General features: G+C 35.4%; 2 protein-coding genes and 1 pseudogene across 3 annotated transcripts; 2 read left to right on the top strand and 1 right to left on the bottom strand.

The window, feature by feature from the left end:
• Nucleotides 1-701: 701 nt before the first annotated feature.
• Nucleotides 702-4,931, bottom strand: LOC143551002 (uncharacterized). Its single transcript, XM_077041545.1, has 5 exons — nt 4,366-4,931; nt 2,490-2,739; nt 2,267-2,422; nt 1,943-2,185; nt 702-839 (listed from the first exon to the last, which is right to left on the bottom strand). Exons 1-5 carry the CDS (start codon nt 4,929-4,931, stop codon nt 702-704), a joined length of 1,353 nt encoding a protein of 450 aa, XP_076897660.1.
• Nucleotides 4,932-9,744: 4,813 nt separating this feature from the next.
• On the top strand, nt 9,745-10,149 carry LOC143551013 (uncharacterized). The gene has a single exon (XM_077041553.1). The coding sequence runs from the start codon at nt 9,745-9,747 to the stop codon at nt 10,147-10,149; it is 405 nt and encodes a 134-aa protein (XP_076897668.1).
• Nucleotides 10,150-12,962: 2,813 nt separating this feature from the next.
• On the top strand, nt 12,963-14,467 carry LOC143552204 (cinnamoyl-CoA reductase 1-like; annotated as a pseudogene). Its single transcript, XR_013138600.1, has 4 exons — nt 12,963-13,281; nt 13,359-13,513; nt 13,601-13,786; nt 13,883-14,467. The product of XR_013138600.1 is annotated as a cinnamoyl-CoA reductase 1-like (transcript).
• The last annotated feature ends 4,023 nt before the right edge of the window (nt 14,468-18,490 follow it).

The following is an 18,490-nucleotide window of genomic DNA, read 5'->3' on the forward strand; positions in this document are numbered from 1 at the left end:
ACTAACGAATTAGCTAATAACGATCCCACACTTATCATATTTGTTGTCAATGGTTCGCGACTAACATAATTTTAACGCCGTTAATTGCAGGTCGCCGGAAAAATGTTTTTGGCTAGAAAACTCGCATTTTTTTCCGGGAAACTCAACGTTTTCGTTCCAAACATCTTTGTTATCTTGGATCGGACCTTTATGAATCTTTTTCTAGTAAAAGCCCCAATTATTGAGGTTGTTGGAACCCTAGACCCATCGTCGGAATTGGTTGGTAGTGCTTAAGTGGTGGTGGTTGATTAGTGGTGAGTCAGTTGGTGGTGATGGCGGTGTTCATTCTGAGTTTTCTAGCAAAATATGTGACTTTACCGGCCAAAATCGTTTTTCTGGCTACCTGCAAGTAACGATGTTAGAATTCTGTTAGTTGCGGACAGTTGGAAACAAATACGTTAAAACATTGGACCATCAGCATCCAATTCGTTAGCTGGAAACAGCAACGATCCAAATATAATAGTTGGAACTTGAGACTAATAAAAATCAATATTCCAGATATCAAACATAATTTACAAAATCATAATTTTTCGAAATAATCTACATGAAATACACAAAAGTCAACTTAAGGTAGCCTTCCCAACGATAACTTGGAATTAAAGATCTTTATTTTTTCATAGATTTACCAACACAGATCAATATGATAAAAGGTGGGATCGTTATTACATGTTCAAAGGTACAATAGGTTGGTACCCATCCCCATCTTGCTTTCTTTGTCGATAAGCAATTAAAACAACAGCAAATGGTGCTAGCACAACTATACCCCACAAGCATTTTGATACCTTTGATTCTTGATGATTCTGCATACCAAAAGAAAATTGATACAATTACTTCGACAGTTCAACTATATGGTCTATATTATAACCATGGACTGGCTTTTAACTTCAATTAAACAATTAGGATCGGGTTGCAAACACACACACAGATAAACTGCAGAAAAATAAGATTAAGTTGACCTACGTCAACGGACTGCAACCATGATATATTATTATTGCTCTATGCTCTTATGACGAGAGAATTACAAGTACAAAAATTGTTTAACTGACTGACTCAGTTAGTTTTGGGACAAAATATGTCACTTCTCTAAGTTGATGGGGTAAAACAAAAATTATGTTTATTTGAACACAGGTTATTTTTCTTCTCCAAATAGGTTTGCAAACGAGTCGAGCCGAGCCCAAGCTCGACTAGATTCGATCTGAGCCAAGCCCAGCTCGACTAGGCTTGAGTTTGGCTCGTTTAACTTACAAAAAGCTTGCGCTCGAACTCGGTTCGCTTCTATCTATATTTCTAAAGCTCGAACTTGGCCCGCAAGTGGTTTTTCTAGTTTGAGCTTAGCTTGTTTACTATTTATTAATCAATTTTTAAATATTTATAATTATTTTTATATATTTTTTCATAATTGTATTTTAATTAATAATAAATTATATAAATTTTCAAACCCTCCCTTCATAAACGTGGTGGGGGTCGTGGTGGTGATGTCGTGGTGGTGGCGGTGGTGAGGGGCGGTGGTGGTGAGTTTTAAAGTTTAACTACATTTTTCATTTGCCTTCCTCTACTTGAAGAATGACATATTTTGCCCTAAAACTAACCGGGTTAGTTCCGGTTAAAAAAAGTCTCAGTGGAGGTCAACATGGTAAAAATTGGGATTAATCTAGAGAATTTCTTAAGTTATGATTAATACCGGCTAATTGGCCAAAATTTAGATATTTAAATCCAATATCCGAATATAAAATGAGAATCAATAAAAGAGAGTAAGATTGTTCCATTTGTCTCATATTTAAGAGTTGTACTATATAACATAATAATAACTTTCTTTCTAAAAGTATGTTTACTTGTAATGAAACACTGTGCCTTATCAATTGTTTTCAACTTTTAATACTCAAATAGAGGTTAGAAATCATACTTGAACTGGATCATTCAGTTCCAAGGAAGACTCAGCAACAAGAATATAGAAGAGTCCCATAACTCCAGTATGATTCTTTTCACTGCTGTAATTGACCTCCAAAGTTAAAGCTTCACCTTTAGCTATCTTCACGGACCCCGGTTCAGGATAACATGTCGACATTCCTACAATGTAACCCGCTTCATCTCCTACACTATTCCCTTGCCCGTATATCGGTTTAGACATGCATATAATATTTCCATTCTAAACAAATTAAAATATTTTGCTTTTAAAATGCATTCTAGACCATAATAAGCATCCAACAATTAAAACCGAAAACTTTACCTCTCCATATAGAGCGGTTCCTATTCCCCCAATATGCTGGTGTCCGACACCATAAATGACGTCACCAGCAACTGGGAAGGTCACCATTGACCTTTTGGTGCTGGTGAAGTCACTAGTAGCTACTTCAGTGGTAGGTTTTTTGATATCGTACTCGATCTATAGAATAATAGTTAAATTATCTATAAAGATCATGAAAGTTGAATTTTGACACAATTCAACTTACGGTGCAATTATGGATTCCTGTGTACTGCCAAGTATCGGTGATATCAAACATATAGACTTTAACCGGTATAATGGAGTCACTCCAATCAACCCACTCAATTGTGTACTTCATGTAAACGTCTCGTTTTAAAATTTTAAGCTTGTTTTTCACTTTGCATTGTGCTCCATCGTAGCAACAATACTTCCCTCCCCCGTAATTCAGATCCATCAACCGATGATATTCGTCCTCCGTGACATTAAACAAGTCACACCTGCATTTCAAAACCGATAACATGGGTTTTGTGATTCAAAAAGGGGTAGCGGCGCAGCTTGTTGCCCGCTTGCCTTCTGTTTCGATGTAATCCAAAAATATTAGTTCTTGTTTGTTAGAAAATAACATGGTAATCATAGACATGTTTAGTAAGTAGTAATATAAAAAAAGAATATTGGCCTCATATAATCCCAACTATGGCCCGTTGGCAAAATATAATCCCAACTACGCTTGTGGGTGGAAAATTAACGGGAAGTTAACCTTCCGTTAGTTTTTGGTGATGTGGCCGCTGAGTTGTCATTTATTATAACACGTGGCCACCGAGTTGTCGCTTAACCCGCTTACGAGGATGATGACGGGGCAATATAAACCTGTATGATATGTCCACCGTTGACCACCATTGATGCATTCCGCCGCTGGCAACCTCCACCACTACGCGTCCTCTAATCTGCCACCACCACCAAACCCGTCCACCCCTACCAAACTCGAATCTGCCACCATCGCCGCCTAACAACCTACATATCGTTGGCCACCTGCAACAACCGACATCAAAGGGATAAAAAGCTCCGGCGGGAGGGTTCCAGTGAGATTAACAATTTTGTTTATCTCCAAGTATTAGTTCAGGTCTAATACTTGGAGATAAACGAAATTGTTTACTAGATTCGCCGGAATATTCTCAGTGGGACGGGTGTTTGTAGCGGTGGCGGCCAACGGTGGTTGAGGAGGAGGTGGTGAGGGTGTACGAAGATAGTGGTGATGGGTGGACAGGGCTTATGACGGTTGTCAGAGCGGATGATGATGGTGGTCGGAGATGGTGAAGTGGTGGCCGGAGAGAGAGTGATGGCCGGAGAGAGGTGTTGTTGATTTTTTATATATATTTTTTAATTAATATCCCAGTCAGCATCCCTGTCAGCAGGTTATGAGACACCTAAGCCACCACGTCACAAAAAATAACGGAAGGTTAACTTCCCGTTAATTTTCCACCCATAAGCGTAGTTGGGATTATATTTTGCCATTTCGAAAATTGGTCATTATATTTGCCAACGGGTCATAGTTGGGATTATATGAGGCCAATATTCCTATAAAAAAAGGTACATGGTTTGGTATGTTTGTTGACTCTTCAGCAAGCTTGACTGTTGACTTTTTAGCAAGTTTGACCATGCTGACATTCTATATTGGTAAGTCATGTTTGACCATGTTGACTTTTCAGCAAGTTTGACCATGCTGACATTTTAGTAAGTTATTTTCGCTAACAAAAGCCGAAAATTTTTTTAATGAAATTTGACGAAAACCATCACAAAATCGACTTAACGGGAATCCATATGACAAAATCTCTAAAAGTTTAAACAACTCTAACAAAAACCGTCACACGTTTAAAAAATCGAATATAGTGAATTGTTATAAGTTACCTAGTCAAAAGATGACTTAAAATCCCTAAAGTCTAAAAACTTTAACAAAAGCATCACACATTAGAAAAAATTAACTTAATGTAACCCATACAAGTTACCTAGCTAAAACATGAGTTGTGCGTAAATTCGACCCTATTAAATATCTATTTTCGTTACACATACATACCTATTTTTGTTACCATTTTAATACAATGCGATTGATACTTGTAACATGATACCTGCATTCAGCACATCCAAGTACATCCACTGCATTCCGAGTGTCAATAGCATGGATATTAAACATCCATTGCTCTAGATATCCATCAGGAACTTGCAACGGATTACCTACTTCAATTGCATAAGGATCAGGTATATAAGTGGATGTTTTTCGTGTTTCAGCTCCTAATCCCCAAACCTGGGGAACAAGATGATCATTGCATATTCCGGAGTTCCCAGCCAAGATGAAATCCGATTTGTTAAGCCCTGGATTATCGCCTTTACGTATGTAATAATTCAATGCAACCCAATGATGGAGATAAGTTTCTTGAAGAGAAACAGGATTATCAGTTTCATCAACAATTTCGGCGTCGAAACTCTTTATAGCAATATGACCTTTTGGGAACTCAATGTTATAGTAATATTTATTTGAAACCGAGCCCGGGTATTGGGTTATCTTAGGTGATTTATACACCTTTGATTTTAGCGTGTGTTCGGGTGTGTATATGTGAGCTTCGGAAGTTTGATCACTTGTTGCCCATAATGTGATTGCTAGTAAGAAGACCAAAAGTTGACTACAAAGTGACATTGTTCACCCTTGAGGTCAATTAATTAATCTGAACAAGACATATGAAAGATAATCTATGTTACACTAAAACATCACATTATTTTATGCTGTTAATATAGTTCCAGCACACTCAGCACTACCAAACAAATGAGTATCGACAAAATCCGGTAACTTATAAGAAAAAAAAGGCTTCTTTGCATACGACTCGATTTTAATAATTTTTGTATCAAGCATATATAAAAGAAAAAAACAAAACAAAACGACTTTTTTTTTAAATATCAGAGATTGTTTGTTATTGGTGAAAAATTGTATGTTATTAGATAAAAATTAAATTTAGTGTAAATATAAGCTGAGAGAAAAAATTATATCGAGATGAAACGCTTATTAATTACAGGTACCCATTTGTTAAAAAGTTAAAATGTAAAAAAAAAAAGTACCAAACAAGCATTCATTTAAAACTAGTGGCATTTAACGCGCTACACCGCAGACATCATCAGTCGGTATCAATTCGACAAGATATATGTACGATACCAGTATGCGGTATAAATCGAAAGAGAAAACACAAAAATAAAGTCGTGACATGCCCAAAAGAATATCGATGCATTTTTTATATAGATCGAAGAATGAATACCAATACCGGTTCCAATACTAATAATACCGGTACCAATGTTCTGTTGGTGTCTATTCGGTTGTACCGGCCATTATGTGTATGACACTCCGTATATTATTTCTCATTTCTGAAAAGGAAAAAACAAAACGAAACTATATTTCTACTATGTATTAAATTTTCAACTTAAACTCAAAATCAAAAGTTATATAATTCATTAACAAAATTAATCAGCTTTCAGTTTTTCATTTAAAGATATAATAAGGAAAGTTGTTTTAACTTTCTTGATGATGTAATTTGAATTAGTGAAGAAACTATGATTAAACTACTAAAGCCTAAAGATTTAAGAAGTTAAGGACTTTGAAGTTATTAACAAACAACTGTCAAATGAAAGCACTGAAGTAAGAAACATGTATTTATCAACAAGTATTGGTATTTTCCTTTAAACAACTACATAACTCACTTTTAGAGAGAAAACTAAAAAACTCCTAAAGAATTATTTTTAATTAAAAATAAAAAAATATTTTCAAAATTCTGTTTTAGCCATTATTCTTATATTTTCTTATATTTCACTCAAAAAAAATAAAAAAAAATAAAAAAAACCCGCTGTAATGCACATACGTATTACTATGCGATACCGTTGTTTTACACATGTGTATTACTATGTATTTTTGAGTTTAATAGTGTTTTATTGCATATATTCAATATTTGTGTATTGTATATGTGTAGTAGTGTTGTATTATATAGAAAAAATAATAATAATAAAATAAAATTCGATGTGGTGCACATGTGCGTTAATGTTGTATTACACATACGTACTAATGTGTATTCGATGTGTGTATTAGTCTTATATTGCATATATACAATAGTGTGTATCAAATATGTGCAATAGTGTTGTATTCTATGCAATACAAACATTTTTGCATATATGCAATGCACACTATACCAACAAGTTTTTTTTTTAACAACATACAAGAATAATAGAATAAAAAGAAACTTCAAAAAAAATTAAAAAAAAAGTTAAAAATAGTTTTTTAGGAGTTTTTAAGTTTTCTTTCTAAGAGGAGTTTTCACTATCACCCACCCATATATATATATATATATATATATATATATATATGTTTTGGAAAGAATCAGAAGCAGATGTGATGGTAGAAGTCTTGAAACTACCAAAAGTTTACAAAAATAATCAAGAAAATAACCCCGAAAAGAAATCCGTACCACGACGAAATCCACGAACTTCAAATTCACAACCGTGCGCCAACGTTTACAAGATTACAGAGAGTACCAAGTGGTTGTTCATAGGATTTCATAAAAAAAAATGGGCTAATGTTGGATTATGAATTTGGAAAAAGGGGGATGGGTTCAGAAACCAGAGTCATGTTTTAGGTTGTGTGGGTTTGTTTGGGAAAAAGATGTATCATCCAACACTTTATAAATATAAATATAAACTTACATGGCAAAATTCAGTTTTCTTAAATATTTTTAAATACTTTGGTCTAAATAGCTTTAAAAAAATCAAATTCATGTATGCTCACAACTTGTTGACAAAAATATCATATTCTATCTACCATGAGAGGTAAAATGACATGATGAGAGGTAAAAATGCGACATGTGGTGATCAAGTCAGTATAGCCGTAATAAATAAATCGAATTCATAGTTAACACTACCAATAATTGTATACAGAATTTTATCGTTGTTGGATTTGAAGAACTAATGTTTCATCAGAAACTGTCTCACCGACTGCTTGATGTTGATGAATTATCTTGCCTCAGTATACGGAGTACTTGGGTCTTGAGTTTGAGATTTCTTTGCAAAGGCTTGATGAAAATAAGTCTCTTCTATGATTTCCCATAGTGTGCAGCATATGTAGTATTGATAGCTAGCCACACAAGTAATCTAATTGAGTTGAGATTACTTTACAAAGGCATTCATATATGCATGCTCAAGCGCACCCGTCAATGTGTTCCCGGTCATGTAATCATGTCATTGTTAGAGTATATTTGATGCTTTCTAAAATCTTATTGTTTTAAGTATCGTCACTATCAAATGCCAGATATCTCGAGCTGATATCATAAAAAACTTGAAAGATAAAGAAATTAAAATAATTCAAGTGTACAACACTTTTTATTATCAAAAAATGGTAAAAAATGGTCATACTCTTTATAGGTAGACAGCATAGTCGGGCCATAGTGGGGGCAAAGGGACTCTCCAAATTAGAGTGTGTGGTGGCCTAACACACTAGAAGGTCGTCGTTCTAAAAAAATGGTAGGGAATTATAATGACGTAACAAAACGAAAATAATAAGTTAACATGTATATGATATATAATTATATATGCATACATGTAACTGAATATCTCTAATTCAAGGAATACAACCAGGCAATTATTAGATTATTTTTTATATATAATTATATATACTGTACAAGGACATTGGCGGACCCAAGATTTCCTTTCATGGGTGGCGATCCCGGGGGAGGGGGGGGGGGTTAACCAAAATTTTTACGAGGGACAATCAAGATTTTCAGGTATAAATAACACTATTTCTTGCAACCGCCCAGTATTGTGTCTATGTGGCTACGTCCCTGTATGTATACACTAGCTAAGCTTACTTAGGGCCGCCCCCCCCCCCGGTTTTTTCACGTAGTAGTATAAATTTACCCGTTTTCGACCAAAAATTTGAGTCCACCCCCGATCATTTGTGAATTTTTGTATACATTTTGAGTCCGCCCTATTATATAAACTAAACTTATTAATATTTATATTAAGCATAGGGGTCTTATTGTAATTATTGTATTTAGTAGGGTTAATATGTAATTATTTATTTTATAAATAGGGATGATGTCAGACAAATTGTTGTTAACGTATTTAGTATATTCAATCGTATATTGTGTATTGATTTGATCTTTGATTTCTAATAGTGGCATCAGAGCCAAGGTTTGCAAATCCTGTGATAATCGGCCTGAATCGATTTGGGAATTCAGTTTGTGAATACCCCTGGTTTATAATAGATCGATCAGAAATTATCTATGTGAATCAATCGATTAGGGATAAGGGTCACTGATTGGTTAAGAAAAAGAAAAGGATTGTGATTCTTTTCAAATTGATCCTAACAATCTAGAAGTGACGCATTATCATTTGTTTTTTTTTAATTAGTTTAAAAGAAAAATCAAGGTCCACTAATTTGTGGAATATTGTAGTTGTTCAAGAACTGTGAATTGAACAAGGGTTGTGATTAATTGATCATGACAAATTTTGTCTCAATTAAGAATTTGATCAAAGAAAGATAAGAAGAGTTTGTTTTGATAACGACCACTTCTTCAAGAAACTGGAAGGATAAAACAATAGGTTTTGTTTGTTGTGTTCGGTTAAAATTCGAAAGTGTTTACAACAAACTTGAGGTTCTTGATTTTTTTTTCAAGAAGGGGTTGTTTTGTTTTAGAAAAACAAAACAAGTAAGAAATGTTAAAAGAATAGTTGGTTTGATTTATTTTGGCAACCGAAAAACCCGTGTATTGTTGACGAACAATTGGTTTTGATTTGCCTTGCAACCAAAAACCCGGATACTATTCTTGGTCGAAACGGTTGGTTTTGATTCACTTGGTGACCGATAAACCCGAACACCGTTGTGTTTTAGAGTAGTTGGTTTGAGTTATTTTTGGCAACCGAAAAACCCGTGTATTGTTGTCGGTTGAGACGAACAATTGGTTTTGATTTGCTGTGGGAAACCCGTATACTACTCTCGGTATTAAACGGTTGGTTTTGATTCATTTTGTGACCGAAAAACCCGTAAACCGTTGTTGTCGAAACAGTTGGTTTCGATTTGTCTTAAGTTGTAAGGCAACCGAAAAAACGGTAAACTGTTGTTAAAGGTTGATATCGATCTGATCCGATACTAGTAAAGTTGAAATCAAAGTCGATCCGAAACCGGTGATAGTCACTTTGTCAAAATTGGGAAAAAGAAAACTTAGAAAATGGTTAAGTCCATGGATAAAGAAGTTGTAACTTCAAAGGAAGGAGGGACACCCATGAGTTTTCAATGCTCTGTGTTAAACTCCAGTAACTGTGTTAAACTCCAGTAATTACACCATTTGGGCAATAAAAATTAGATCAATCTTTAATGTCCATGGAATTTGGAAGCCGTCGAACCAAAAGAGGGCACCGAAGTTGGTGAGAAAAAGAATAATACCGCAATTGCATTACTATACCAATCGATTCCAGAAAATATGGTATTGCAAATTGCTAATTTTACTTCGGCCAAAGAAATTTGGGACGCGTTAAAGGTTCGACATGTTGGAGTTGACAGAGTTAAAGAAGCGCGTTTAGAAACACTCGAGTCAGATTTTGAGTCTCTAAAAATGGGTATAGACGAGTCGCTTGATGTTTATGCCAGAAAAATTAGTGAGATTGCATCACAAGCAAGCAATCTTGGGCATACTATGAATGACAAGAAACTGGTCCAAAAATTACTCAGTTCGGTGCCAGAAAAGTTCATTCAAATTGTTGCTGCGATCGAGCAGTTTGTTGATCTTGGTGCAGTGCCATTCCAAGAAGCCGTTGGAAGATTGAAGGCTTTTGAGAAACGCACCAAGAAGAAAATAAAGGAGGAAGACATGCATGACAAGCTTTGATTCTCCAAAGAGAACGAAAAAAAGAAAGCTAATGACCATAAATGTGAACGTTGCGGTCACGAAAGTTCGAAGCAGCAAAACAACGGACATGGTCATGGAAAAAATTTGAGGTCATGGAAAAATAAAGGTGGGAAGCATGGTAATCCAAACAAAGATCACATAAGATGCTTCAATTGTAATGAACTTGGACATTTCAAACATGAATGTCTAAAAGGGGAGAAAATTGTGGAATCAAACCTGATCCGGGAGGAAGATGACGAACCAACGCTACTTTGATGGCAACCGGATCTTGAAGAAACGAAGAGCTCACTTAAACGAAGTTTAGTTTAAGGGGGGGAGTATTAGTATATAAACTAAACTTATTAATATTTATATTAAGCATAGGGGTCTTATTGTAATTATGTATTTAGTAGGGTTAATATGTAATTATTTATTCTATAAATAGGGATGATGTCAGACAAATTGTTGTTAACGTATTCAGTATATTCAATCGTATATTGTGTATTGATTTGATCTTTGATTTCTAACACGCCCCCTGATGTCTTAGTCCAAACTTCGCCACTGTATGTACATGCATTCATCGGTTCGTCATTTCCATGCGTGAGGGAATATTACTTTGATGAAATACTTATGTACTGAGCTTTTAGCTGCCCGTGAATTTGTGCTTTGTGTCTCGTCATATTTGGAACATATACGCTTGGGATTTTTATAACTATAGTTGCTTTTAAGATCAATAAATAATAATTACGTGTTACACAACATCACATAAATTACGTGTTACAGTTTTTTTATATAGAAATCTGCATGTATTTTAACATGTGTCATATTGCATACCCTGAAGCAGGAATCTTGGCTACAAAGACAATGAACATTGACGGTGGATTTTGGGTCTATTACATTTTAAATGCAGGAGAATTTTTTTTATACAACAAGGATTCTTTGAGCTAACTTTTTGGTTTTATAGTCTAATATATATTATATAAGAAACTAGTAATTGACCAAAGCGTTGCGGCACATCAAACCCTGAAAAAATATTAACCTCCGTGAAACTCTATTTGGAAAAAAGCAAAACCTAACCCACGTGTTGTGTCTGTTAAACCGTTGAAAAATTAGCGTTTTCGAACAAAAAAAAAATGTAATAAATGAAAGCACAAGTTTATAATGTGTTATATTATATTGTTAAAAATGTTGAGAATAAACGTCACTTAACTAAAGAGTTGTAATAGAATTTTTGAGTTATACTTCTTGTAAGTAATAAAACTGAGAGTTACCTTTGTTTTTGTGTATAATTTATCGTTTGAGTCATATCGTTGAGTTGGACGGCTTACGGGATGGGTTGAACTTGAACATAGTGACGAAGTATAGTGAGGGCCAGGGGTGCTCGCCCTCCCCTGTTGTGTTTTGTGCAGCAGTGTAAATTTACTCGTTTTTCATCAAAAAAATTTTATATGTAGTGTAAATTCACCTGTTTTTTTACCAAAAATTTAAGCTCGGCCTTGAGCCCCCCCCTCTCAACGTTTTCGTCTAAACTTCACCACTAGTTGAACATATTTACTCAGAGCAATGATGATGCTCCAAAGTGAGGGTGACTCACAATCTACTAAGCTCCAATTGTACCGTATTGACAAGTAATGATTTTGTTGGCCAAAAAATATGCCACTACTCAAAGTGATTGAACAGGTGGTGGTTGCTATTGAAAATCAGATTGTGAAGTTTAGTGATGAATCACATCAATGAAATTGGAATTTGGAATGGATTTAATTATCTTATGAAATTGTGATAGGTAATTCAAAATTCAAGAAATCGATTTTTTAGTGTTACTTAAAATAACTCGAAGCTCATTTGAAAAAACCTTGGTAATAAGTGATAACTTGCTCGAAATTGACTCGATGCATATGAGCTGCTTGGCTCGAGTTGGTTGTAAATGAACAAATTTTGAGCTGACCCTTGCCTGTACGTGTTGATTGATTGGTATAGCTCAAAACTAAATGTTGTTATTTTATATCCTAGTTCGTTTTATTCTTTCTAATTACCCCATATTTAAATCCATGTGTCGAAGCTCAAATGTTATGACTCGAGTGCCCAACCCGATATTCTCATAGTGGTAATGGATTTGATGACGAATGAGTTAATTTATTTCTTTTTATTATTATTTTGGTGACCTGATATTCGACCAACTACTTCCTAAGTTACTGTTCATGCGTTTAATATTCTACCAACTATTTACCCGTTTTAATTATCTGTAAGGCTATGTGTAGTGAAGGGCTATAAAATATAACCGATTTTCGCCACGTGACGTCACGTTAGCGGAGTAACGATTTTTATTTTAAGGGTGTGGTGGTATTGCAGCCCCTTTTTATTATTTTAACATAAACACACAACATACATAGGCGACAAAAACCCGTCACCCCTCTTATTGGCCGGGGGGGGGGGGGGGGTCCTCTCCTTTGTTGCCCAAAATCGCCCCTTTTGTCGCCCCATTACACATTGTCTAAGGATCTTCCATCATCGATTTAAACTACTATTCTAGTAATTTGTGATCTTGAAAGTGTATATATTTTGTATTCTCTTGAACTGCATTTTAATCTTACTTTAATTATGCTATGCATTTAGTAGCATAGTTGTTTTAATATTGAAATGTTGATGGAACTTATTTCGTACTGGTTTGTATTTTATTACTATTTAGCTTTTGCTTAAAATACACGAAAATATATTGTTACAAATAATTAATTGGTGGGACATAGACTCCAATCATGTTACACTTTGAGGTGTTCAAAACTTCAAATTGCTCTAAGCTTTCTAAAAAAAGAAGCTCTGAAATATTAGCATGCTCAAAATCAACTCGATTTTAAATGAGTTGGCTTGGCTTGGCTCAGCTCGGCTTGTCTTGTAAACGAGCCAAGTTTACGTTGATCTGACTAGGTTCAGCTCGACTCGTGAACAGAAATCTCCATTTATAAATATTAGCATATATCCACGGTCAAAGCATTAGTATCCCTCAACCCATCCCTTACCAATACAATTATGTCTCCGGCATCCAATCAAGTCATTTGCGTTACCGGCGCCGGCGGATACATTGCCTCATGGATGGTCAGAAAGGTTATATTGTTAGAGGAACCGTTAGAAATCCAGGTACAATATTAAATATTAAATGTTGTTTATTTATATTTCAAATGTCTTAACTAGTTTTTCATGTTAAAAAATATTAGATGACCCGAAAAATAATCATCTAAGAGAACTCGAAGGAGCGAACGAGAGATTAACTTTATACAAAAGTAATCTCCTCGATTTCGAGAGCTTACGAGAAGCCATCAATGGATGTGGTGGTGTTTTCCACACTGCTTGTCCAATCACTAATGATCCGGTATGTATTTAGTTCACTATGACATGCTACAGTTACAGGAACGTCTACCGGACAGGTACAAAACTAGTTCATTGTATGTTTAAGCAGGAAAAAATGATGGAGCCAGCGGTGACAGGAACAAAAAATGTGGTAGCAGTCGCGGCTGAAGCTAAAGTCCGACGAGTGGTGTACACCTCGTCGATTGGAGCAATGTACATGGATCCTAACCGGACTCCGGATGATGTTGTTGACGAGAGTTGTTGGAGTGATTTAGAATTTTGCAAGAATACTGATGTTTGCCCTCGTCCCACCCACCCTGTTCGGCTATTGCCATTTCTAAATTTCATTTAATTAACTATTAATTTGACGATGGTCTTTTTTTATTGGCAGAATTGGTATTGCTATGGAAAGGCGGTGGGGTGCATGGGACGAGGCTAAGGTGAGAGGGGTTGATCTAGTTGTGGTGAACCCAGGGCCCACTTTTGCAACCCATGCTTAATGCAAGCCCTAAGCATATTTTAAAGTATCTCACTGGGTCAGCAAAGACCTATGCTAATTTGGTCCAGGCATATGTTGATGTACGAGATGTGGCACTGGCACACATTTTGGCGTTCCCTCGGCTTCTGGTCGCTATCTATGCGTTGAGAGTGTGATTCATCGCCAAGAATTGGTCGAAATTTTAGCCAACCATTTCCCTGAATACCCGCTTCCCACTAAGTAAGTTCACGTACTATTACCACTGCCGCTACCACTACCGTTACTTTTGTGGTCCCACGCTGTGCATGCTTAACACCTATACATGACAATATGTCCGGACCCATGTACCAACTGCACCTCATCAGTGCACCTTAGAATCCAAATGTAATCATTCCTTTAAAGTTTAAGCCATAGATCAATTAATATTTATGATTTGCTACTTATAACTTACACGTGTAAAGATGAAACAACGCCAAGAGTGAAACCGTATAAATTCTCAAACCAAAAACTGAAGGGCTTGGGTCTCGAGTTTACCCCGATTAAACAGTGTTTATACGAGACGGTTAAGAGCTTGCAAGAGAAGGGCCACCTCCCCATTCAACTGACCCAGACCGACGATAACCGTATTCAGTCCTAGTAACTTTGATTATATATATATATATATATGTTATATGGCTATGTTTTCATTGTGACACTTATATATGTTTATGGCTATGCTTTCATTGTAATATTTCTATAAATTTTATGTATTGTTGTCAATTCATTTAGTACAAGCACATAATGTTGTTCGTTAGGTAAACTCAGTTGATGTGTTACCTACAATCTAACTTCTAAGATGTAACTTAATGTGTGTATGCAACAGTGGAAATTAGAGGTGAGAAAAAACCCTGTTCTGGACCCGTTTTGGTTCTTCAGGAAAATCGTACCCGGAGACCTTTTACCTGGTCAAAACCTGACCCGGCAAATCCGGTCCCGGAACGGACTCTTACCTTACCCGAATATTGACTTTTGTTAACCATACCCAGAACCGGCTCCTGAAAATACCTAATTTGTGCACCTATGGTAGAAATTAATTAGCTTGGTGTGACTTGTTCAGTTGTTTGTACACCAACGACCAAAGTTTGCAACTATTTTGGGCCTTCTGTAAGTGGTTTTCTCAACCAAACTCGGCCCAACTATTGAGATGGTGTCAAAATTAAAATTTTCGGTCCAAAAAATCGCCCCCTAATCAGATGTCCTTTTGAGTTTTTGATTCCAAAAATGTCCCATAAACACTAGCGTCCGACCACAAAAGACTGGTGATGGCGCCCGTACTAACTTTAAATTAAATAGTTTTATAAAGTTCTAAATATATCATTACGTGGCTTATTTTTATCTATATGCCGACATGAATTTTATTCAAAACATAGTGGGATCAAATTTATATTGAACATTTCGATGTAAATTGACCCAACTATTGACAAAACGAATTTAAGTGTCAAAATTCGGAAACAATAGTTTGGCCCGTCCATGTGAAAAAAAGGCTTAGCAATTTCATGATGCATATAATGATTTCATCTGGAAAATATCAAAGAACTCAATTTTAGCAACCAGTCAGTTTTAATTTGGATTTTGTAGGGTTGGGCCGTATAATAAGTCTACACATAGAGGCCCAAAGAACCTTAGCCCATATGCTTTCTAAATTCTATACAAGGGGTGTTTCATCTATTTGGTAAAAATCCTCTATTCTGTTAATATATTTGGTAACTACATCATCTATTGTAGGCATATACATATGCATCTCAATGATGGACCGATGACTGATTTGACCATTATACAAGACTACACTACGACTTTTGACCCTTTCTAACGAGTTCTTCAAGGTTTTACACATCTGGAAATAATTGAATGAAGAAGATGAAGTGTGACCGTTTAATATAGCTATCGCCTATCACAACGGATCCGTGTAGCAACAATGTAGAAGTATATATATCCCTAAATTGGGCCAAGCCCAATGGTTTTAGGCCTAACACATAGAAGCCCATGAAACCTAGCCCAGCTGCCCATATGTGTCCTATATAAGTGACGCTTGAAACGTCAAGACCGAACCGTTTTGACCGACTCGGCTAGCCCAACCACCAATATGATTTAGCTATAGCAAAAATAATGTTACCTGATCAGAAACCATATCGTGAATATCACTAAATTAAAAATGAAGGGGTTGGGGGACGGCCAGCGTATGTTGGGACTTGGGAGTCTAAATATCCGGTTGGTTTTCTTTGGTGGGGACGGATGGTGAATATTTATATATTTTGTTATTTTAGAAAGAGCAAAATTGATATTTTATTAACAATTTGGTAGAAAGTTTGATGGCATCTAGCTTAAGGAATACAACAGTGGGAGTCCAAAGACATTTTCCTATATGGGTTGGAAATCCTTTCAGTTGACTATCGCCAAATACTACTCACAGGGATCGATCTAAATTTTTACACCATGATAGCACTAAAAAAATTACACAGGGGATTAATTTGGGATTAGTCGCTAGATGCCCCTAGGCCGATAATGTTTACCTAATCGGTCCCATAATCAGTGGTTAGACCTAGTCAACCTTAATTTTTTTTAACTTTCTTTTTAAACCGTTAACCCCGGTTATTGGTTTTTCTCAATGATCTGTTATCTTTACGTTTAATCTATACTATGCAAACTTTAAAATATTTATATAAACTTTTATGTGTAATTTTATAAAACTCCATATAAAAATTTCAATCCGATAAATCCTTATTAATTGCTAATTTCTACCCTACCGCTCGACTAGCACATAGCCAGTTAAACAACCGTGGTTACAATAGCAGATAAGAATCCTGTAATTTGTCTTACGTATGAACAAGAAAGGGTTTTACTATGGACACACACCACACACACTAATACGCCGCGTATAGCCCTAAACGTAGCGTATTGATTGTTTTGAATTATTGGAGCCCGGCTCTCTTTCCTCTCCTCCTTTCCTTTTTTTATTATATATACATACGTCGATTTGGATGTTCGTCACTTAAAAAAACACACAAGAAGATTTTTTTGTAATATATACCCATAATGTCATGATTTAACTATTTATTTCCGGAGTCGAACGAGGAGGAGCCGGGTTACGCCGCTAACGATCAGCCTAGCACGTTGTGGTTACCCAACTTGAACCATGTTTCGTTTTATATTTATTTAGTATGAAGTCGGTAGTTGTTTTTTTAACTAAGACCTGCTACATTGCGTTTTGTTACGAGTATGTCGAGTATGATATTCAGCCCAAACAACCTTACAATCAGGCTAGCTCGTTGGGTTTACCAAATTTGAATCAGGTTTCGTTATATATATTTATTTAGTATGAAGTTGTTAGTTGCCTTTTTAACTAAAGCACGCTACATCATATTTTGTTAGGAGCAAATCGGTTGTTATAGTCAGCCAGAACAGTTTTACGGTAACTCTAGCTCGCCGGGCCTCCCAAATGTGAACCAGGTTTCCCGTACTATTACCGTTATTGTTAATTTTTTTTATTATAGTATTACTAGTATTATTTTTAAAACATTAATATTATTATTAAAATATTATTATTGCATTATTGTTATTATTATTATATTCATATTATTATTATTATTATGAATGTTATTACAATATTATTTTTTTATTAAAATAGTATTATTATTAAAAAATTATTATTCTAAATATATAATTATATTATTATTATTTTAATATTATGATTATTATTAACATATTATTTTTTTATATTATTATTAGTATTAAAATATTATTATTTATCACTAGATGGCTTCCCTCTCATGATCACATGATTATCGCAGCACTAATCATTCGTTTTAAGACTCAATTCAAATAAGCATAAGTCTAAACATTCTCTTCGCCTTCCTTACATGTCTTTCCATATTCTGTCCTTAGTTTGTTGCATCCTCTTACTATGTTGTTGTGGTTCCACCTTCGATTCACTTACAGTTATTCCTATCCGCATAGGCAAAGTATCCTGTACTCCAACAGTTGTCACATCCCATGAACTTATCTTCACCGAACTCCTACTTACGTGTTTCACTTTCATCACTATCTGCCTTTATTATAATCAATCTATTTCCTTTAGAAACCTCGATGTAAGTTGATTGGCTAGACTTATGAGCTCATCTAGGATTTGGCCTTGAAGATCTCTGAGGAATCCTCGGGCGACCAAATCTGATTTTCACATCGTGAGTATTATCTTCCAAATCTCGATATAACTAGAAAATTCAATCCCCTTTCATCCTGCTCTCATCCTTTCATCCCTTTTCAATTAGGATTCCTTGACAGTCACCCGTAATTCTCGATCATCTCTTCTTTCTCAACATTCGCTTCATCACTCACGATCCCAACAAGTTCCCTTATAGAGTCAAATATTGTAGGTATACTACATGTTTAGCTAATTTCATTTGACTTACCTCTGTTTCTTTCATGTTGCTTCCACTTAGATTCTTGATCTGGGTAGCCTTTAATGCTTCAGCGAGCATTGTTGGC

This window comes from Bidens hawaiensis, unplaced genomic scaffold (assembly GCF_021521415.1).
Source record: "Bidens hawaiensis isolate Kalapana, Puna unplaced genomic scaffold, B.hawaiensis_p1.1 tig00001016_1, whole genome shotgun sequence".
Lineage (NCBI taxonomy): Eukaryota > Viridiplantae > Streptophyta > Magnoliopsida > Asterales > Asteraceae > Bidens > Bidens hawaiensis.